Source organism: Micropterus salmoides, unplaced genomic scaffold (assembly GCF_014851395.1).
Source record: "Micropterus salmoides isolate LMB-PRFRI ecotype aquatic unplaced genomic scaffold, ASM1485139v1 Ms_hic_scaffold_1, whole genome shotgun sequence".
NCBI lineage: Eukaryota > Metazoa > Chordata > Actinopteri > Centrarchiformes > Centrarchidae > Micropterus > Micropterus salmoides.
This window is the reverse complement of record NW_024040040.1, coordinates 55,358,478-55,381,585: the sequence shown is the minus strand read 5'-3', so window position 1 is coordinate 55,381,585 and position 23,108 is coordinate 55,358,478. Positions and strand designations below refer to the sequence as shown.

The 23,108-nt window shown below is 44.9% G+C and overlaps 2 protein-coding genes across 2 annotated transcripts; one reads left to right on the top strand and one right to left on the bottom strand.

Annotated features, from left to right (window-relative positions):
• Positions 1-6,373: 6,373 nt before the first annotated feature.
• On the top strand, positions 6,374-15,532 carry LOC119897247 (NEDD8 ultimate buster 1-like). Its single transcript, XM_038710841.1, has 15 exons — positions 6,374-6,522; positions 7,259-7,380; positions 7,736-7,903; positions 8,243-8,307; positions 9,875-9,939; positions 11,361-11,528; positions 11,613-11,701; positions 11,780-11,886; positions 12,084-12,270; positions 12,353-12,460; positions 13,212-13,364; positions 13,682-13,828; positions 13,930-14,010; positions 14,092-14,287; positions 14,996-15,532. Exons 2-15 carry the CDS (start codon positions 7,264-7,266, stop codon positions 15,136-15,138), a joined length of 1,794 nt encoding a protein of 597 aa, XP_038566769.1. The 5' UTR covers positions 6,374-6,522; positions 7,259-7,263; the 3' UTR covers positions 15,139-15,532.
• Positions 15,533-18,852: 3,320 nt separating this feature from the next.
• On the bottom strand, positions 18,853-22,423 carry LOC119897239 (gamma-crystallin N-B). Its single transcript, XM_038710831.1, has 5 exons — positions 22,175-22,423; positions 20,731-20,822; positions 20,099-20,255; positions 19,250-19,395; positions 18,853-19,110 (listed from the first exon to the last, which is right to left on the bottom strand). The coding sequence occupies exons 1-5, from the start codon at positions 22,193-22,195 to the stop codon at positions 18,975-18,977; spliced, it is 552 nt and encodes a 183-aa protein (XP_038566759.1). The 5' UTR covers positions 22,196-22,423; the 3' UTR covers positions 18,853-18,974.
• Positions 22,424-23,108: the final 685 nt, after the last annotated feature.

The following is a 23,108-nucleotide window of genomic DNA, read 5'->3' as shown; positions in this document are numbered from 1 at the left end:
TGCAGTATAAACTGGTGCAGTATAAACTGGTTTACACTGTGCAGTATAAACTGGTGCAGTATAAACTGGTTTACACTGTGCGGTATAAACTGGTGCAGTATAAACTGGTGCAGTATAAACTGGTTTACACTGTGCGGTATAAACTGGTTTACACTGTGCGGTATAAACTGGTGCAGTATCAACTGGTGCAGTATAAACTGGTTTACACTGTGCGGTATAAACTGGTTTACACTGTGCGGTATAAACTGGTTTACACTGTGCGGTATAAACTGGTTTACACTGTGCGGTATAAACTGGTGCAGTATCAACTGGTGCAGTATAAACTGGTTTACACTGTGCGGTATAAACTGGTTTACACTGTGCGTATAAACTGGTTTACACTGTGCGGTATAAACTGGTTTACACTGTGCGGTATAAACTGGTGCAGTATCAACTGGTGCAGTATAAACTGGTTTACACTGTGCGGTATAAACTGGTGCAGTATAAACTGGTTTACAATGTGCAGTATAAACTGGTGCAGTATAAACTGGTGCAGTATAAACTGTTTACACTGTGCAGTATAAACTGGTGCAGTATAACTGGTTTACATTGTGCAGTATAAACTGGTGCAGTACAAACTGGTTCACACTGTGCAGTATAAACTGGTGCAGTATAAACTGGTGCAGTATAAACTGGTTTACATTGTGCAGTATAAACTGGTGCAGTATAAACTGGTTTACATTGTGCAGTATAAACTGGTGCAGTATAAACTGGTTTACAATGTGCAGCATAAACTGGTGCAGTATAAACTGGTTTACAATGTGCAGTATAAACTGGTGCAGTATAAACTGGTTTACATTGTGCAGTATAAACTGGTGCAGTATAAACTGGTTTACATTGTGCAGTATAAACTGGTGCAGTACAAACTGGTTCACACTGTGCAGTATAAACTGGTGCAGTATAAACTGGTTTACAATGTGCAGTATAAACTGGTGCAGTATAAACTGGTTCACACTGTGCAGTATAAACTGGTGCAGTACAAACTGGTTTACACTGTACAGTATAAATTGGTGCAGTATAAAGTGGTGCAGTATAAACTGGTTTACATTGTGCAGTATAAACTGGTGCAGTACAAACTGGTTTACATTGTGCAGTATAAACTGGTGCAGTATAAACTGGTTTACATTGTGCAGTATAAACTGGTGCAGTACAAACTGGTTTACATTGTGCAGTATAAACTGGTGCAGTATAAACTGGTTTACATTGTGCAGTATAAACTGGTGCAGTACAAACTGGTTTACATTGTGCAGTATAAACTGGTGCAGTATAAACTGGTTCACACTGTGCAGTATAAACTGGTGCAGTATAAACTGGTTCACACTGTGCAGTATAAACTGGTGCAGTATAAACTGGTTTACATTGTGCAGTATAAACTGGTGCAGTATAAACTGGTTTACATTGTGCAGTATAAACTGGTGCAGTATAAACTGGTTCACACTGTGCAGTATAAACTGGTGCAGTATAAACTGGTTTACATTGTGCAGTATAAACTGGTGCAGTATAAACTGGTGCAGTATAAACTGGTTTACATTGTGCAGTATAAACTGGTGCAGTATAAACTGGTGCAGTATAATGGATTACATTGTGCAGTATAAACTGGTGCAGTATAAACTGGTGCAGTATAAACTGGTTACATTGTGCAGTATAAACTGGTGCAGTATAAACTGGTGCAGTATAAACTGGATTACACTGTGCAGTATAAACTGGTGCAGTAAAACTGGTATTAATGGTGAAACTGGTATTAACTGGTTAAACTGGTTTTAGCTGGTATGTGCTGGCTCACAGTTTGATCTCTTGTCTCTGAACTTTAATCCTGTTTAATTACGCTCTGAATAATAATGAACAGCTCTTAATCAAGAGTTTGCCGCGTTTGTTCTTCACTCTGTCAAAAAACTGATTGTGTGAACAAAAAGGTCAACGCACCGTCCTTCACTGTTTACACACCAATCACAGCCAGAGAATAATGCAGCACTGTGTGAGTTTTAATCAGTCCAGCTTCCTGCTGACCAGGTAACACAGCAGAAACACCGCCGTTCGGTTTTCTCCTCATTTCTGCCTCCAGCGGCCCGAACGCCTCATTTACCTTCTGCTGTTGCAGGTTTCACCATATCCAGACCCATTCAGGAGCAAGTTGTGTCCGTCTGAGCGGGTTTTAAACACACCGCGAGTCCATTTCATGCAGGAGGTGGAGGCTGGTATACTGAGCAGGTGTGTCTGCTGCTGATGCCAACAGGATGTCCTGCTGCTGCTGCTGCTGCTGTGTGACGCCCAGCGGGGAGCTGCTGGAGGGTGAAAATCACACACACAACACGCAGTTTAAATACACACAACACGCAGTTTAAATGCACAACACGCAGTTTAAATGCACACAACACGCAGTTTAACAACACGCAGTTTAAATACACACAACACGCAGTTTAAATGCACACAACACGCAGTTTAAATGCACACAACACGCAGTTTAAATGCACACAACACGCAGTTTAAATACACACAACACGCAGTTTAAATACACACAACACGCAGTTTAAATGCACACAACACGCAGTTTAAATGCACACAACACGCAGTTTAAATGCACACAACACGCAGTTTAAATGCACGCAGTTTAAATACACACAACACGCAGTTTAAATGCACCCAACACGCAGTTTAAATGCACACAACACGCAGTTTAAATGCACACAACACGCAGTTTAAATGCACACAACACGCAGTTTAAATGCACCCAACACGCAGTTTAAATACACACAACACGCAGTTTAAATGCACACACACGCAGTTTAAATGCACCCAACACGCAGTTTAAATGCACCCAACACGCAGTTTAAATGCACCCAACACGCAGTTTAAATGCACACAACACGCAGTTTAATGCACACAACACGCAGTTTAAATGCACACAACACGCAGTTTAAATGCACACAACACGCAGTTTAAATGCACACAACACGCAGTTTAAATGCACCCAACACGCAGTTTTAAATGCACCCAACACGCAGTTTAAATGCACACACACGCAGTTTAAATGCACACAACACGCAGTTTAAATGCACACAACACGCAGTTTAAATGCACACAACACGCAGTTTAAATGCACACAACACGCAGTTTAAATGCACACAACACGCAGTTTAAATACACCCAACACGCAGTTTAAATGCACACAACACGCATTTAAATGCACAACACGCAGTTTAAATGCTCTAACGATTATTAGAAGAAAATAAGAAGAAAACTGCAGTAAAAGTGTTGAAAACAATCACTTATTCAATTTCATGTGCATAAAAATATCTATTTCATCCAGTGACTCATCAGATGCATGTGAATAATACTAGAGACTTTAATTAGGACAGATTTGTAGTTCTTTAAAATATATTATAAATAGTATTTTCCTAAAGACAGATAAAGACGCTGCAGTGTCTGCAGGTCAAAGGTCACCTGAGTCTCTCCTGCAGGGATCAGGAAGAAGGAGCGGCTGGTGAGAGGAAGGGAGGAGGAGGAGGAGGAGGAGGAGGAGGAGGAGTGTGCAGGAGAGGAAGGGCAGAGCCGAAGGAACATGGACGTGTCTCTGCTCAGGAACAGTACAGGTGCACCAGAGAGAGACAGAGGAGACACACTCAGGTGCTTCTGTTCAGGACAGGTGAGGATCAAACTCACGTCGCGCTGAGGAAAGTGCTGGAACATGAAGCGATACAGGCGGGAACATGTTGGTGGAGGGAAAAGTTAGTTTCAGGGAGAAAATGTTTGTTTTAAACTGCGTGAAGTTGATTCCTTCTCTGTTCGGGATCGTGTCAAGCCAACAGAGACTTCCTGTCAGAGATTTCAAAATAAAAGCATTCGCAGCACTGAAGCTTTAAAGGCAGCTTTACTGCTCTGGCTGTGATGTAACTGCTACTTTAATACTGTAGTTTCACTGTTGGCTTGTTAATGTGTCAAGGAGGTTTTAATGTACTTAAATGTACAGTACAGAATGTGGTATATTCTCCTCCTCTCCTCTCTCCCCTCATCTCTCTCCTCTCTCCTCCTCTCCCCTCTCTCCTCTCTCCTCCTCTTCCCCTCCTCTCCCCTCTCTCCTCCCCCTCCTCCTCCCCCTCCTCTCTCCTCTCTCTCCTCTCTCTCCTTCCTCCTCCTCCCCTCCTCCTCTCCTCTCTCCTCTCCTCCTCCTCCTCTCTCTCTCTCTCTCTCCTCTTCCTCCTCCCCTCTCTCCTCTCTCCTCCTCCTCCCCCTCCTCTCTCCTCTCTCCTCCTCCTCTCTCCTCCTATCTCCCTCTCTCCTCTCTCCTCTCTCTCCTCTCTCCTCTCTCCTCCTCTCACCTCTCTCCTCTCCTCCTCCTCCTCTCTCTCCTTCCCTCTCTCCTCTCTCTCTATCCTCCTCTCCCCTCTCTCCTCTCTCCTCCTCCTCCCTCCTCTCTCCTCTCTCCTCCTCCTCTCTCCTCTCTCTCTCCCCTCCTCCTCCTCCTCTCTCCCTCTCTCTCCTCCTCTCTCCTCCTCTCTCCTCCTCCTCTCTCCTCCTCTCTCCCTCTCTCTCTTCCTCCCTCCTCCTCTCTCCTCTCTCCTCTCTCTCTCTCCTCTTCTCCTCCTCCTCTCTCCTCCTCTCCCTCCAGTCTCGGAGGAGCTGTCGGAGGCCGTCACCATCATCCCCGTCACTCAGGGCTTAATGTCGCCGTGGGAACCGAACAGCAGCTCGCCGCCGGCTGTGACCTTTGACCCCGACCCGACGACCTACGACCCCTGGCACGTCCACCTGGACCTCCACCGGCGCTCCTGCCCCGGGTTCCCCGCGCTGCTCCCAGCCTCGTCCTCAGAAACAGCAAACACCAGCGGTTCCTCCAGGTCAGTCAGACGCCGTGAAACACTCAGGTGGATCAGGTGGAACCACATGACCCGGCTCAGGAAGCTGGTTTCTTCCTGGGTCCTGTCAGTCCTGGTACCTGGTCTAACTGTTCTGTCCTCAGGTCCTCTGGGATCGGTCTGAGCATGTTCCCCACACGTCTCGTGGACCCGTGAGAAAAAGGCTGACAGTTTCCTCCATCTTTATTTTCCAGGCGGTCCTCGTCTTCCTCTGAGGCCGGGGTCCCCCGTCAGGATGTGGATTCACCTTCAGATCCACCTGGCTGCTCCAGAGAAACGTCTCCCTGCAGCTCCTTCAAAGAAGAAGAGCTCCTCAGCAGGTCCAGAGGAGACCCAGATCCTGGATCCTCCGAGAGACCCGGAGGAGGCTCCCAGAAGGATCCGGTCCAGGTTTCCGTGTCCGATGAACAGGAGCGTTCTGCCGCCGGCTCCCTCACCAGCTCCGATGGGAGCTCCACCCCGTCGCCTCCTGCTCCCCCAGCGGCTCCACCGCCAGCCTCCACGAGGGCCAGAACCAGAACCGGGTCGCCGAGAGAAGAACCAGTAACGCCGCCCTGCAGACCGGCGGCCCCTCCAGGAAGTTCTCGGCCCCGGCCCTCCGGTTCACCAGAGGGGTGAGCGTAGGAGGAGTGGGCTCCTCTACGGGGGTCCACCAGAACCAGAACTACCACCCGTTCCCCAGCAGGAAGGCCCCGAGGATCTCCGAGGCCGCCCGGAGGCTGGGGATGTACTCGTCCTTCTGAGGAACAGAAGAGCTCCAGCTGTCAGTCAACACGTGACTCTCTGAGATCAATACCAAGAAATTTAATAAGTTGTGAATAACTAACTTCCCTGGTGAAATAAAGTTTAAATAAAATATAATGTCATTTATATTTTTATTTTATCTCCGCTGTGACAATTTCATCAATGTTTTTTTCTTTAAAACATTTAAAAATTGTTCATATCTGTTTATTTGAATCAATATTACATATTTAATTACTGCTGCTCCTGACCTGCCAGTAAATAAACACATGAACATGAACGTTAACTCTTCAGTCTTTAAGTGTTTAGTGTTATCAGTGAAAATAAAGCGTCAGATTTGCTCCAGTTGAAACAGGATTTCATGTCTTATTGAACAAAACTTTCTGCTTGTCCAATATTAAATTAATAAATAAATAATTATGAATATAGTGGAACAAACAGAAGTATAACAGTAATACATAAAAAGACATAAATGACAATAACATTTCCCCGGATAGTCCATATTATTATTAATACGGTCTCTTGACTGAGAACCTTCACAGACATCTTGTTACAAAATTATTTTTTTCTTTTACTGCTGAAAATTAATACAATTAATATAAAGTACTTTTATTATCAGTATTTCATGTTTTATAGAACAGAACTGTCTTTTTTTGTGCAATATTAAATAAATAAATAAATCATAACCAATTTTTTATAGATAAATTTGACCCTCATACGGCGCCGTAGTTCATCAAAGATCGTCTATCTCGCCTGACGCAGGTGACGCAGCTGACGTTCCCCGGAAGCGGAAACGTGGCCGGAGTGAGACCTCCTCCTCTGTTCGGAGCCCAAACACAACAAGAAGCTGCCGTCCTGCGGAGCCAGAGCCGGTTTCAGGAGCGAACAGGTACGTGGCCGCTCGTCCTCTCCCGTTAACGAGCCGCTCCGAGAGACCTGCTCCCGGCTGGAGACCTAAACCTGCAGCTCGTGTCAGTCAGCTGCGAGTTAGAAACCAACTGCGTCACTGAGCAGCATCACGGGGGAAAGTCCGAACACCGAGCAGCTGGTCGAGGCTCCTACGGGCCAAACACGACACGTTCAAGAGCCCGACCTGCTGCTCCTGTCTGAGCTCTGCCGTAAAACTCAAGTTTGGAGACAGATTTAAAAAAGAAAGCGAGCCTGCATTTCCCACAATGCACCTGGGCGGTGTGAGTCACGTTGGGTCTCCCCCTGAGAAGTTTCCCAGACCGGTCCGGCCGGTCAGCTGAGACCCGATCAGGGTCACAGACAGGAAGGAACAACGAGTGACAGGGTGAAGGTCCACTACAGAGTCAGACCTCCAGGGTCAGCTGATCCAACCACGTAGATCTCAGGACAGCGTCACGAACTCTCCTTAAATAAACATCCTGTTTTATCCTAAAGAAGTGTAGAGAGGCTCATGTCCCTCTGAGGTCGTCCCACTTGCAGACCACGTCCACACACCAGCTCTTAATAATGTGGTTCTAAACCAGCCGGTGGAGCCAAAGACGCGCGACAATAAAGATCCTTTAAAAACCTTCAGCTTTCTGTTCTACACCAGCAGAACGTGTTTTCTTCTCTTTAGCCGACAGTAATCACCTCCAGTCCTCTGTCGCTGCTTTCAGACACGATGGCGGAGCAGAACACGGAGGCCAAGCTGAAGAACCAGCTGAAGCAGGAGAAGATCCAGCTGTGGAACCCGCCGTACACCGAGGACGACAACCAGCCGGGCCTGCGGCACATGCAGGTCAGCAGGACGCAGCGTTATTCTGGAGACCAACCCCGCTGCTGCCGCAGTTTTATTATTTCTCTTTCATTAGTAATGTGTAACAGCAACAACCTCTGATTCTGGAATACATTTAACATATTATAAAAACACATAAATAAATAATTAACACACACATTAACCCTCTGATATTAATATCTGATAAAAAGGTGGTCAGATCAGTAATTACATTGGTAAATATGATATATTAAATATATTATTTATTTCATTAATTTATACGTGTAAATATGTAACTAATAAACTAAGTAACAGATTTAGAATAAAGTATAAATATCTTGTACTGCGTTTTGACCTCTGTGGTGTTGATGCGTGGCAGGAGCTGGCGGAGCGCTACGCCCTCTTGCTGTGCCTGCAGGTGTCGGAGGTCGGCGGCGCTCTGGAGGCGATCCGGGCGCAGGCGGTGAAGAGAGGGAAAGGAAACAAGACGTTCAGAGAGACGAACGTGGCCACGCTGGAGCTGCTGCTGCCCCGAGACAGCCGGAAGGTCGGTCACATGTTGTTCTGTTCAGTGCAGGTTCGCTCGTTTCTGTTTAATCTGAAGGGGGAGGAGCTGCTGAGGCGTCCTGCTGCCTAACCTGTGCTACTGTTCAGCTGCTGCAGAGCCTACTTTACAAACAACTGCACGATGATTTAAAGCTGCACTGTTAGTTACTGCTGCGATTGTTTTGTTCCTGCCAAATTCAGATTTTCTTTCTCTGTGACAAACATTTTGTGAAAGAATACGATGACCTTTCTGGGAGGTCTGGTTTCCTCTGAGCGTCACAGCTGATCCTCAGAAGAGGAAACAGGAAGTGACTGACGGAGAAACTGTTGTTTGTTTCAGGACCCAAAGACAAAGAGCCACCTGGAGACGAGGCTGGACGTGCTGGTGCAGGAGGTGGTGGACAGGTACACACACTCTAACACACTCTAACACACCACACACACTAACACACACTCTAACACACACTCTAACACACCAACACACACACTAACACACACTCTAACACACACTCTAACACACACTCTAACACACCAACACACACACTAACACACACTGTAACACACACTCTAACACACACTCTAACACACTCTAACACACACTCTAACACACACTCTAACACACTCTAACACACTCTAACACACTCTAACACACACTGTAACACACACTCTAACACACTCTAACACACACTCTAACACACACTCTAACACACACTCTAACACACACTCTAACACACACTGTAACACACACTCTAACACACTCTAACACACTCTAACACACTAACACACACTCTAACACACTAACACACACACACTAACACACACTCTAACACACACTCTAACACTCTAACACACACACACTAACACACACTCTAACACACTAACACACACTCTAAACACTAACACACACTCTAACACTCTAACACACACACACTAACACACACTCTAACACACTAACACACACTCTAACACACACTCTAACACACCAAACACACACTAACACACACTCTAACACACACTCTAACACACACTCTAAACACCAACACACACACTAACACACACTGTAACACACACTCTAACACACACTCTAACACACTCTAACACACACTCTAACACACACTCTAACACACTCTAACACACTCTAACACACTCTAACACACACTGTAACACACACTCTAACACACTCTAACACACACTCTAACACACACTCTAACACACACTCTAACACACACTGTAACACACACTCTAACACACTCTAACACACTCTAACACACTAACACACACTCTAACACACTAACACACACACACTAACACACACTCTAACACACACTCTAACACTCTAACACACACACACTAACACACACTCTAACACACTAACACACACTCTAACACACTAACACACACTCTAACACTCTAACACACACACACTAACACACACTAACACACTAACACACACTCTAACACACACTCTAACACACCACACACACACTAACACACACTCTAACACACACTCTAACACACACTCTAACACACCAACACACACACTAACACACACTGTAACACACACTCTAACACACACTCTAACACACTCTAACACACACTCTAACACACACTCTAACACACTCTAACACACTCTAACACACTCTAACACACACTGTAACACACACTCTAACACACTCTAACACACACTGTAACACACACTCTAACACACACTCTAACACACACTGTAACACACACTCTAACACACTCTAACACACTCTAACACACTAACACACACTCTAACACACTAACACACACACACTAACACACACTCTAACACACACTCTAACACTCTAACACACACACACTAACACACACTCTAACACACTAACACACACTCTAACACACCAACACACACTCTAACACACACTCTAACACACTAACACACACACACTAACACACACTCTAACACACAGTGTTTGTTTCTCTGCTGCAGGATCGGAGAGGAGTTCGGCCTCAAATCCATCAAACTGATCCTGAACGGGAAAACTCTGTGTGTGGGTGAGTCCAGACGCCGGCAGCTGAGACTCTGTCTGTGGAGTCGAGCTGCAGCCATTCAGAGATTAACGATCGACTATTAAATCAGTCTGCAACTTTTTTGATCATCGATCTGTTCGGTTTGAGACGTTGTTTAAGAAAAGTGTAAATTTTCTGATTTCTTAGATGTGAAAAAGAAACGTTTTCTCGCCTATGATGGATGAAGTGTAAAATCAGCAGCTGTGTGGTCCCAGTACACTTTACAGAAGACAGAGACACGTAAAGTTTGCAGAACTGGATAAAAAAGGCTGACAACACATAAGAAACACACATTAAAAAACAACAATAAAATACACAATTATAAAACTAATATTAGATACAATAAAATAAAACAATTAAAATGTATAAAACTTCATAAAATACCCTAACCCAAACTATAAGCAGTCTCTCAAAATACAGAAAACCCGTCCCTAACTAAAAGCTTTACTAAAAACCAAAGTTTCTAGCCTACTCTTAAATATGGAAATGTTGGTTGCTTCATGAACCCAGACAGGGGTCTGATTCCACAGCCGAGGGGTCTGATGGCTAAAGGCTCTGGCTCCTATTCTACATCTGGAGGCCCTCGGCTGTACAAGCAGCCCTGTTCTGGTGGCGCAGCATGGTGTAAGGAGTTCTGTCATACAGGATGGTGCCTGACCATTAAGGGCTTTGTATGTAAGGAGAAGTATTTTAAACCGGGAGCCAGTGCAAATGATGCCGAGCTAACTGGTTGGTTTCGTCAGGTCTGATAGAAAGGTAAAACTGAGTATCATCAGCATAACAATGAAAATCTATACTGTGGCTCCTGATGGTATGACCTAGCAGAAGTATATACAAGGTGAATAATGTAGGTCCAAGGACTGAACCTTGTGGAACTCCATGGGTGACGCTGTGCAGAGAGGACTCATCGTTCAGATGTACAAACTGGGCGCGATCTGATAAGTAGGATTTAAAGCAGTTTAAAGCAGTTCGTTTAATACAGATGTACAAGTGTTCAAGTCTCTGTAGTAAAATATGGTGGTCAACTGTATCAAATGCCGCACTGAGATCTAACAAGACCAGTAAAGAGACTAGTCCCTTATCTGATGATGTTAAAAGATCATTAGAGAGTTTCACCAGTGCTCTCTGAATTCACAGAGTTGATTTGCCACGATTTTGGAAATGAAAGGGAGGTGAGATATCGGTCTGTAACTGTCTAAAACCCCTGGATCAAGAGCAGGCTTTTAAGAAGTGGTTTAATAACCGCGTCCTTAAAGACCTGAGGTACAACAGAGGTAGATAATATTTAACAAAGAAGCGCCAACTGAGGTCATCGACTGAAGGCAGGAGGTGCTGAATTATGGAGGTGCAGCACTGGGACTAATGGTTAGTAGTCATGTGGTCTCTGTAATGTCTCTGTGCTTTAGACCAGAGTCTGGAGACGCAGGGTGTGAAGAACCACAGCAAGGTGATGGTGCTGAAGGTGAGCGACGCCGAGCTGAAGCAGCAGCTGAGCGAGGAAGAGGAGAAGAAGAAGAACCAGAACGAGAGCATCCAGAGGACCCAGAAGGGCTTCCAGATCCTGTCTGAGAGAGGTAACGTCCGTCCGTCCGTCCGTCCGTCTGTCTGTGATCAGGCTGTGGGAGGAGTCTCTGCTCTAACGCCTCTCTGCCCGCCAGACGGCAGCGAGGACCCGGACACCACGCCCGTCCTGGAGATCGCGGACCAGAGAGGAAACCCGCTGAAGATCCCCCACAAGGAGAAGAAGGTAGGGAGGAGGAGGGAGAGCGCCCGAGGAGTCCGGGTCCAGGTTCATCAGAATCTAATGTGTGTCTCTGCGCATCAGGCCCTGATCCTCGCCATGGGTTTCCACGAGAAAGGTCGCTCTCTGATGAAGAAGAAGCAGTTCGACAACGCTCTGTGTCACCTGCTGCAGGCCGACCAGCAGTTCAGGTAGCGCACGCTCTGATGTCACTGTGACGCTTTATGTTGATGACGTTTAATGTTGTGTGTTAGTTTTTCATCAGGGATCGTGGCGTTCAGCTGCTCTCAGTATCGACTCCTGAATCCCCGCTGTCCCGTCAGCGTATCTGTCCTCCTGTACGTGGCGTGCACGCCGGCGTGGCTGACCTCTGTGTGTGTGTTTGCAGTAAGTGCGGCTCGGCGCTGCTCAGCTCGGTGGATAACTTCGCCGTGCTGCAGCTGGACATCGTGTGGTGTTACCGAGCTCTGGAGGCCCTGTCCTGCCTGGACGACGGCAGGAGCCGGCTGCAGAGGGCCGAGGACTGTTTCCTGCAGTGCTACGGGGAGCAGCAGCAGAGGCTGCTCATGATCAAGGTCAGGCAGCTGGCCCAGACGCTCCGGGGACGCCGGCCGACGCCTGAACCTGTAGAGTAATTTGACCTGTGTGTGTCCTCAGGGCAACACGGGCAGAGAGGAGGTGCTGTTCCTGCGGCTCTACCTCCTGCAGAGTCTGCTGTCCTACATCGAGGGGAACGACGCTCAGGCCCGACACCAGCTGGCCAAGGTAACGCCTACACTAGCTTAGCTTAGCATTAGCAGCTCTGTTTGCTGTGAAGCTGCCCTGCATTCGTTACATTACATAACAACGCCGCAGCGAAGAAGAGGAGACGTGGCGCCGCGTTCTCTCTCCCATCAGACATCACCATAGCAACATTATAGCCAGTTAGCTAAAGCAGGAAACGAGTCATCAGGAGTAGCGTTGGACGTCCCAGCTGTGACGTAGACTCCGCTTGTCCCGGCGTCTCTTTCAGTTATTTCGTTGTCACTCCGACGCCTTCTGGAGGACACTTGCAGAGATCTTTCCGTTTCGTTCACATATACACGATTTATTATGTCAAAAACTTTGACTTTGAGCAGAACCTATCAGGGTTGGGCCGATAGACGACGGGCGAGCGGTCGAGCAGGCATCGTTGTGAACTTTGTTCACCTTTAACCCGCAGGTTTTAAACACCAGGAACATGATTATTATACATTTTAAATATGCTTTGGACCTTCCTCACAATTCTCTTCTCCCGCACTCAGATACACCTGAGGTAAACACAGCGGCGAGCCCCGCCTCTCTCTCTCTCTCTCTGTGCCGTCCCACAATTCCTTGTGGCAGCAACATGGCAGCATACAGTTTGACCACGTAAATGTTGAAACAACACAGCGCCTACTTTACGATTGGAAATCCGTGCATGATTATCTGAAGCCGGTGATCTAGATTTGTTCTCCAGCCAGTCAGGAGTCCTGAAAACCACCCGTCTGTGTCTCAGGTGGAGTCTCTGTACAGCCGTCTGTGTCCGGACTCGGAGAAGATGGATCAGCTGATGACTCTGGGTTTCAGCGAGAGAGAAGCTCGGCTCGGCCTCAGAGCCTGTCAGGGAGACCTGCAGGAGGCCGCCATCCACATCAGCAACCAGAGACAGGTAACACTGACGCTCAGCTGAACCCCAGGGCGCAGCGTCACCTGATCACTTCTCCAGGTGAAGGAAATGATTCCTGCTGATCTTGGCTGGGATGTTTTCTTGTTGTTTGTTGGTTTGATGGTTTTTCGTGACGAAGGTGGGAGCCTGAGAGCGTGCAGAGGTTAAAGCAGAAGACCTTTGTTTAACTTGATCCTTGATCCAGGTTGTTCTCTGGTTGTGGATCAGTCCGTGCCGCCGTGTCGTCTCGGCGCCGGACCCCCCGCCAGGCCGTCTGCTGCTGCTGCTTTAATAACGTGTTGTGTTGCTGTGTGGAGCAGGAGCGGGAGGAGCTGAAGCAGAGGGAGCGGCAGAAGAGGAGCAGGAGGATGGAGGTGATCTCCACCCTCGCAGAGCTCGGCTACTCCAGGAGGGACGCCGCCACGGCTCTGCACCACGCCGACGGGGACGTGGACAAGGCCTACGCAGTCAGTGTCTCTGTCTCCGTCCATGTTCTGTTAAAGCCGCACGTGGGTCGCTGCAGATCCCGGTCTGCCTCAGCAGCTAACAGTTTTGTGTTGTTCTTCAGATCCTCCTGGACTCCGCCCACGCCGCTCAGACCACCAACAACAACGCAGAGGGGACGGGCGGTCCGGAGCGCCTGCAGCAGGTACGGAGCGGCATTTAGTCCCGCAGAGCTAATCGGCGATCAGAGGGTGCGATTGATCCGTCCTCCTGTGTGTCCCTGCAGCTGCTGTACCTGGGCTTTGACAGGGACGCGTCCGAGGCGGCGCTCCGGCTGACGGGCGGAGACGTCCAGTCGGCCACTCAGCTGCTGCTGGACAACCAGGGCGTCCTCTCCCCGGAGCTCCTGTCCATGTCCCCGCCCTCCACCTCCTCCTCCTCGCCCTCCTCTGAGGAGCCCAGCACCTCCTCCACCTCCACAGGTAGGACCCATGTGTCTCTTGAACTTACATTAGGATCCTTTTGTTCCATCGAGCCTTCGCAGCATCTTACATAACGAGACTTACAGCCTTCCTACTAACGAGGGTTTGTCATCAAACACATCGGTAGATCAGTGAAGTTCTGCCTGAAGCAATTAAAGAGCGACAATGTGGATTAAAGGAGTTAGCAAACACGAGCTGGTGGAAAAGTAGAAGTCAGGACGCTTATCTAAAGTTAGGAAAGGAACTCTGACTCAGGGACTGGTCATCTGTAGCGGCCTGTTCCTAAACATCATTGCCATGGTTACCAAGCAGGGAGGGTAGGAGGTTTCTCCTCAGGGGGGCGATGTGAAAATCCTGTTTGTCTGTGGTGGAAGAGACGAAGAGAATATTATTTATATTGCTCAGGCAGAGCGGTGGGATTCTTCTGTGGAGGGATCTATGATTTCTGCCGGATTGTCACAGACTAAGAAAGATCAGCGTGTAGTAAATGTTAGAGGTTCGTCCTCAGACTGCTGTTGATACTTAAGCCTGAAAATAACTTACAGCTATATCAGGTGGTTTCCAGCTGCTCGGCGTTAACAGGCAAGCTAACGTTATTTAATCTGAACCAGCTAAAACAGAACGTCGCAGCGTGTCCGACCAGTCCTGCACATCAACACAGTGAGTCGAGGTTACAAACTTCCTTTAAACCCTGTGCTTTGTCCTCAGCGGACAGCGAGCTGGTGAACGAGGTGCTGGAGGACATCTCCCGTCACGAGGAGGACTACCTGGACCTGACGCTGGACGAGGAGAGCGAGCTCATCGCCACCATGAAGAGCTACCTGAGCCGAGGACGCGCGCGCACGGTGTGACGCGCTCGCCCGCAGAGAGCGTCACTCGTCCCGCAGCAGCAGCAGTTTAACCCCCGAGACTCCGCGTGAGGCCGAGCGGCTGAACCTCAGAGACGACCAGCAGAGATCAGTTTGTGGTTCGTGAGTTCAGCTCAGGTCACAGATTTAGTTCCAAAGTGTTTGATCTCCTAAAGAATCATTGACCGGGTTTCATTATTTGATTTAAACGTCTTCAGGCCGCCGGCGTTTGCTTCTGACGTGTTTATTATGAAATCGCTGCTTCTTAAAAGACGCCTGATGTTTGTGACCTAAGTTTAACTTTAATTTAAATTCAGTTCATGTCTTTGTTGAGGATTTCTCTGGACTGTCTCACGTTGACGGAGCCAATAAAGTTTGTTTGTGTTGATGTGTCTCAGTCAGCTGGGTTTCTTCATAACAGCAGGGCTGCACAGGGACGAACCGCAGACCTCCACCGACCCGCCGACGCATTATATCCTGCAGCTCCACGCCAGCCGTGTCTAGAATCAGTAATATTATACCCGCGAGCTGCAGCAGAAATGATATATATAATATATATAACTTGGCCAACACTGCACACCAACACTCGCTGGGTATTTTCAAAGCTACTTTTAGGAGAATAAGACGTTTCTCTGTCAGAGTTTTACTCCGGCACGATGACAAAATGTGAACTGACGATATGAAAAAACATTGGACAGTAAACGTTTAATTTCTAACAGATCTGAGCGCTTTAGTTACTCCTAACGTTAATCTTGTGAAGGCGTCTCTTTGGGCTCTGGGTAACTGTGACGGCAGAATCTTTACAAACCAAACAGTCAGTTCATGAAGGAAAAGATCTGCAGTCTGATGCTAAACTGTTCATGAGGAGGAAGAAGAACCTGTAATAGTTTCACTGCTTTAATACTTTATACTCACGTACTTTTACACAAGTAACATTTTCACTGCAGGACTTTTACTTGTAACAGAGTATTTTTACAGCGTGGTACTAGTAGATTTACTGCAGTAAAGGATCTGAGTACTTCCTCCTCTTCAGGTCAGATGTGCAGCAGAGTCCGACATTTAGAAATCCTCTGACATAGTAACTGAATGTAAAGGTCTGCAGGGGAAAGAATCAGTTCTGCACGGTGACATCAGACAGTTATTACACAGATGAGCTGGATAATCAGGCCTGTTTAGTTTCACAGATGATCACAGGAAATCAATATATCCCAAATGAATTAAAATCAGCTTTAAGTAACACGAAATATTCAATTTACTGTCATGTGATGAAAAGCAGATTCAGAATAACTCTAATAACCCTCAGTTATAACTCTACAACACAGAGAGGAGGCCGTTAGCCTAGCTTAGCACAAAGACTGGAAGCAGGTGGAAACTGCTAGCCTAGCACTGATGTTTGTTTTGTTCTTTACTTTAATGTCTAATGAGATATCTGAGTAAAGTACTCATTCTGCAGAATAATACATGTTGTTACTAGATTATAATTATTGATGCTTTCATGTGTTCATCACTTTAATGTTGCTGCAGGTGAAGGTGGACGTTAGTTTAATCTGTAATAATTCATCATCTTGTGTTAGTTGATTATTTCCTGTTAATAATCTGAATCTGCAAAGTAGCTTTTAATACATGTAGTGAAGTATAAAGTAGCATACAGTGGAAACACGCAAGCACCTCAAAGTTCATTAAAGATGTAAAAAAAATAAATTAATTTTCCTGTTTTAGCAAACTTAATATGTTACGTAACTCTTACTCTCAAGTGTACTTCATAAGATTTAATTGTAACGGAGGTAAATGTTGCAGTTAATCATGATGTTAATTTCAGGCTCTGCCCTGAATGTTGAAAGATGAATGAAGCGCCAGCTGATCTAAAGTTTGTCTCTATGTTGTTTCTGGTTAGTTTCACACTATTGTCTTTAATCAAACGTCATCTCAATCAGAATTCTGGGAATAATCTGAGAAATACAATTTTCACATGAAAATAAAGGCAGAAATCTAAAGAGTATAAAGTTAGAAAAGAGAAAGAAAATTTGAAAAATCTGACTTTAAACTCAAATTCTGACTTTAACTCAGAATGAGTGTAAATTGTATTTGAGTTCTGACTGTTAAGTCAGAATTCTGAGATTCAATTCAAAACTCTGACTTCATTTTTATGTGAATATGATATTTGAATTCTGAGTTTAAAGTCAGAATTATGAAAGAAAAAGTCAGATTTGATTTTATTCTAACTTTATTCTCAGAATTCTGCCTTTATTTTCATGTGAAAATTGTATTGGAGTTCTGAGTTAAGTCAGTGTTCTGACTTTCTTAGAATTTTCACTATCTCTATGTGAAATTTGTATTTTGTACATTTTTACTTTTAACTCAGAACTCAAGTAAAATCTTCACATAAAAATTATGTCAGAATTCGGAGTCAAAAGTCATAATTAGGAATTTATTCCTAGAATTCGGACTTTATTTTTACATGGAAACTGACTTTAAAATCAGACTGAAAATTGTAAAGTCAGAATTCTCACTTAAAAGTCAGAAGTCAAATAAGATTTTCATAAATCTGACTTTATTCTCATAATTCTAATAATAGACAGAATTCTGATTGCATTTTGACATGAAAATGTAACTTGAATTCTGAATTTTATGTCAGAATTCTGACTTTAAACTCTGAACAAGTAAAAACATGCTGCTTCTGTGGCGTGCTTATTTGTGTATCAGTAAGTTAGTCATGCACTTTGACAAATTAACTGGTGTGTCTGGATTTTTATTTTATTTTTAATAAAAATAATTACAATATCTTATAACCTCGTCCACACCAAACAATATGGGTCTGAATCTTTCCACAGCCGTCTATCATTCTCCTTTTAGGCTACATCCTCCCGCCTTTTATCCCAAATCACACACCTTGTTAGTTTGATTTTAATCCCTCCTGCAACTAAACCCCATTTACATAATTTCACTCTGTGATAAATTACTCTGAGCCTGAACGCCAAAGAGTCAAAAGAGCCTTTTCCCAATTAGACGCCTGTCCATTTTACTAGCTTGGTGTGGCTACATAATTTGACAAATAAACACACGTTTCAATTAGAGGCAATTAGGTTTTTAGTTAGTTCTTTGGATCTATTAAGTCTCTTAAAGTCCACCGAGTTTCCCGCTTGAGCTAAGATGCTTAGATCATACATACAAATAAAGGTGTTTAACTTTTGTCACGATGGACAAGCTAAACATCGTTGTATCTGTTAAATTCTCCACAATTCAATCATTTTACGGGAACCAAAGATAATTCATTCAGATTTACTGGCATGATAAAAAAAGAGACGAAGTGATTACAAAGTTAGAACATTCCTTGAATATTTATATTGGTAAGGGTCCACCCATCAAAAAAGTCTAAATGGCTAAATCAAATTTGATATAACTATGGTAACATTCAGCAGGTAGTATCTCTCTCTCTTTCTCTGTCTCTCCCAGAGCTAGATCAAATTAATTATTCAGAATTGATATCTTATCCAAAAGCCTACTTTTTATACAAGTGATATTCATAATGGTTGAAATAAAGAATTTAGATAGCAGCCTATACTGTTAACTGAAGTGTTATTACATCTGATTAGTTGTTTTATCAGGAGCACAGTTTGTGTCTTCGCAGCAGAACTGAAACGGTTTTGATAAGTCGGGTCGTATTTTCTGTTGAATGTTCAGTGAAGTGCGGCCACACAAAACAACACACACAGAAAGTGTTTGATAAAAAACCAGTTTTCTTATTTAAGTCTGGATTTATTTATTGTACATGATTACAGTGGTGATAGAAGTCACTGGAGAGGGAGGTTGAGGGGGAGTCGGGGGTCAGGGGTGAGGGTTTAGAAGTAGTTGACGACCCTGCGGATGGACTGGATGTTGGGGTTCTGGGCCTGCCACTCGTTATGGCTGCAGTAGTCTCCACGCTCCACGATGTACATGCGGCCGCGGAAGTTTGGCTCCTCGTACATCACCCAGCTGAAGGCGCAGAGAAAAAAAACATATTGGTTATTTATTAAAATGTCCGTAACAATTTCCCACAGTCAAAGTTGACGTATGATGTGCGATGAATTCAAGAACCTGGATGAATCGATCGTTATGTGCGTGTTAAACTTACGCTCCGTCTCCGTAGACCTTGACGGAGTTGATGCAGTTCTTGGAGAACCCGCGGCTCTGCAGGAAGGGACAGTCGTCGCAGATCTCCACACACTGACCGGAGAAGTTACAGGCCTCGAACAGCTCGATGCGGTAGTGCTCGCCGTGCTGACAGAGAGGAAACGTTAGTCTTTGAGAGAGGGCAAACATTACACTGCAGTTGTGTTTCCTCCAGCTGAGCTTCGTGCCTCCTTCCACGTTTCCCACTGGAGGTTACTGTGACTAACTTGTTAGTAGTAGCAACTGACGCATTAGCTCTACTTCTGGCAAACAAAACGGGTTTTATGGAAAATTATAAGAAATGTAGACGTCAGCAAATTTCCTTTCTGCCCAGGACGGGGAATGAGCTGCCAAATTTGGGGGCGTAATGGATCTAAATCTTCTAAAAATAAAAGCCTAAATCTAAAGGGTTCATCCTCTGGAAGAACATCGCATGGTGGTTTGGTGGATGGTGCTGCAGCTGCACCGTCACTACAGAAAGCTCAGAGCGGCATACTATTAGATTTATCCATCCTTTTTCTTTTTAGGAATTATTGTTACAAACCTGCCATATAATAACAAATTATCCTTTGTTCATGAAACAGGTATTAAATTGTATTCTTGTGGTAAAAAGTCTACTACTGCTGTAACTCTGCAGAAACCTTGTTGTGGACGGGGGTGGTGCTAGAGGACAGGGGAGATGCCATAATATCTGCTGTGAATTTCTTGCAAATGAAAAACAAACTCGTCATGAACCGAAATGTCGCTCACAGTGAAATGTGTGACCTGCTGGTTCAGTGTGAAAGAATGAAAGCCCCTCAGAGGTGTTTACCATGCGGATGGGCTTGCAGGATCCCATGTGGTCGTTGTGGGAGTTCCACCTCTGGAACTCGGGGTACTCGCCGTGCTCCAGGATGTACTGCTGGCCCTTGAAGTCGGGGTGGTCGTAGCAGATCCAGGCTCCGCTCTCCACACGGATAGAGTTCACCCTGAAAATACACAGTGTCAGCGTCTAGAAATGACGCACCAGAACATCTGAAACAGTCTCAGAGGCCTTTATTATAATGCAAACTCAACACTTCCTCCATCACCTGTTGTCTCAATATTTCACTATAATGTCAGTTTCCACAGCATTAATTCAGTCACTTTGACCTTATAGGTGGGCTTTAATGTAAAAGGTTCAGCCCAACGGCAAAGAGGAAAAGAGTGAATTAGAACAGAAAAACATTATTTTGGTAAATAAACCGTAAACACCTGTTGATGAAATTAAAAAATTAGCCCCCACAACATTACTGTGTGGGTAAATCTGGGAGCTGGAAGGAACCAGTGTCTCCTAAAGCTGACACTTTGGTGAAAATGTACAGTTCTCTGTACTAAAGTGTTGGATTCCAGTTTCATTAAAGTAAACTAAGAACTAGAGTAAAAACCTGAGAGCTGATTAAAATAGTTGTTTTTCCTTCTCACCTGTTCATGAAGCCGCGGTCCTGGAAGTTATCACAGTCACCTCTGACCTCCAGCTTCCTGCCAGTGAAGCATTTCCCCTCGTAGAAGGTAATCTGGAGGAGAAGAAAAAGACGTGAGCGCTCTCCTGTCGACCGCCTCTGCTGCCACAAACCTGCCCGTCACATGTCTAGAAACTTTTCCTGTTTGTGGGAGTTTAGTTGTAGGAAAAGCAGAGTGCAGAATGTCTGATGCACACTTAAAGGCACACAAAGGTGATTAAATGATCAACAACCAGCTGTCCAAGGAAGTCTCGATGTGTTATTTGTAATGATTCCACACTTTATCTAGTTTAGTTCCTCGTGAACCAGGATCAGATGCAGATTCATGTAACTCCAGACCGTGACTGCATGACACCAAACAAGATAACAATACAGTCAGAACAGGTAGGAATGAAGTAATAATAATATATAATATTTAAACGTTTCCCTTTAATTAATTAAGTTTCGTCTGTCCTCCCTGCTGCACTTGTAACCACGCCCAGCTGTGATGTCACACCGTACTGACCACACCCTGGACTACACTTCTACATCACTGCAGCCGATCAGCACAGAGAAGATTTAGAGAAAGTTGTTAAAGTTACTCTTTAAACTGACAAAATAGTCGACACATTAGCGAGTAATAACCTTCTGTTTTCTTTGTTTCCTTTCTCCAGATGTTACCTGAACTGTTCACTCACCGTGTTTCATAAAACTCAGCAACAATAAACAGCGAGAGGGAATTTGGAGGTTTTGATGGTTAAACTGGGAGCTGAAACAACTGGTTCCAGCTCTTTTTTTAAATAACAGCAAAACTAAATGTATGATCTGCAGGGAGTAACGTTCCTAACTAGCAGCTACAGTCAATAAACAAGCGGAGAATAGTTTTATCAGCCTGCTTTTAAGATCAGGCCTTTAAATGAAGGCAGAGACGATTGTGAAGAGAATAACAAACAAGCAACTTAAACATTTTTTGTGTCTTAAAGACTTTATCAAAAATAAGACATCATCCTCAAATTAAAATTAAATTAAATAAATAAAAAGAATATTTCTTTCAGAACTGCTCAGCTGCTATCCCAGTCAGTACAGCAAGAACATCACACCAAACTCCATTCAGAAATCAAGCTATTTAAATGCAGGCGACTCTTTATACTTTTACTGTAATGTACTTTATATTACAGTGTAATACAGAGGAACAAGACATTTTGACCTGAATCTGAAGCGAATTTCTGAAATGATTTCTAACACCCCAAACTCATTAAAAGTAAAGTTTTAAAGACGGCAGTTTGTAGGAAAAAGTTCTAATCTTTTTTGATTCTTTGAATAAAATGCTTCCCAGTGGCTCACTCCAGTTTCCCCACAGGAGCCCGGTGATCTCCAGATCATTACCCCCCCCAGCGTTGTACAGCTGCTGCCGCCGGTTTACTCACCTTTCCAGAGTACTGCGACATGTTTACCCACTGGATGTTGTCCAACCTGGCCCGCAACCACACACACAGTGTAACAGAGAAAAAGTTGGACACCCCAATATATACGGCAGGGGGGCGAGCGAGGGGCGAGGTCCCGACCGGCCGGACAAAAGACGAGGCTTTAAAGGTTTCTGCTGCCTCGACGCTTTCCCTTCATCCTGATGTGTCTGCTGATTCTGCTGTGTGTGTGTGGACTCAATAGAATGTGCTTGGCCTGAGCTTTGCAGGTCAATGATCCTGCACATGCCACGTTTCTACAGAGACAGAGAAAGGAAGCACACGGAGCGCAAATACTGTCAGTGTTTCTACATAGAGATTCTGTGACAGTGTTCCAGTCAGAAATTCACTCGCAAGGACCTGAGCATCAACACATGTTTACTTGATTTATTGATTAACAAAATAGAAAGATGTACAAGGCTTACAGGCTGAATATTCATATTTCAAAGTGAAGAAAAGGAAACCTGCCGTAGAACCGGGGCACGGTGGACCGTCTTAGAAGTGGAAAAGAAATAACACAAAACAGGTGATTTAATCTCATTTACTTGCTTTTGGGGAGCAGTAGACATTTTCATCAAACTGCTAAAAATGACATTTTGGACAGAGTTTTTAACTGGTTATGAAACAGTCTCAATGCAATACTGAGGCCCCAACATGACCTACATAAGCAAACGAGGTCATCAGCGAGAAGACTGGCTATTAATATATGTCATCTAGTCCCATCTCCAGCAAAATCAGACAAAACAGTTTACAGCACACCGACAAAAAAGCCTACATGTTTACATTTTTGGAAGCAGGAGGAGATTTTTCTTCAGATGTAATGTGTACTTTATTTGGCTGTGTGCAGTCCCTGAATGTATGAGTAACGGTGGACATTGCATTAATACAACTGGTTTAG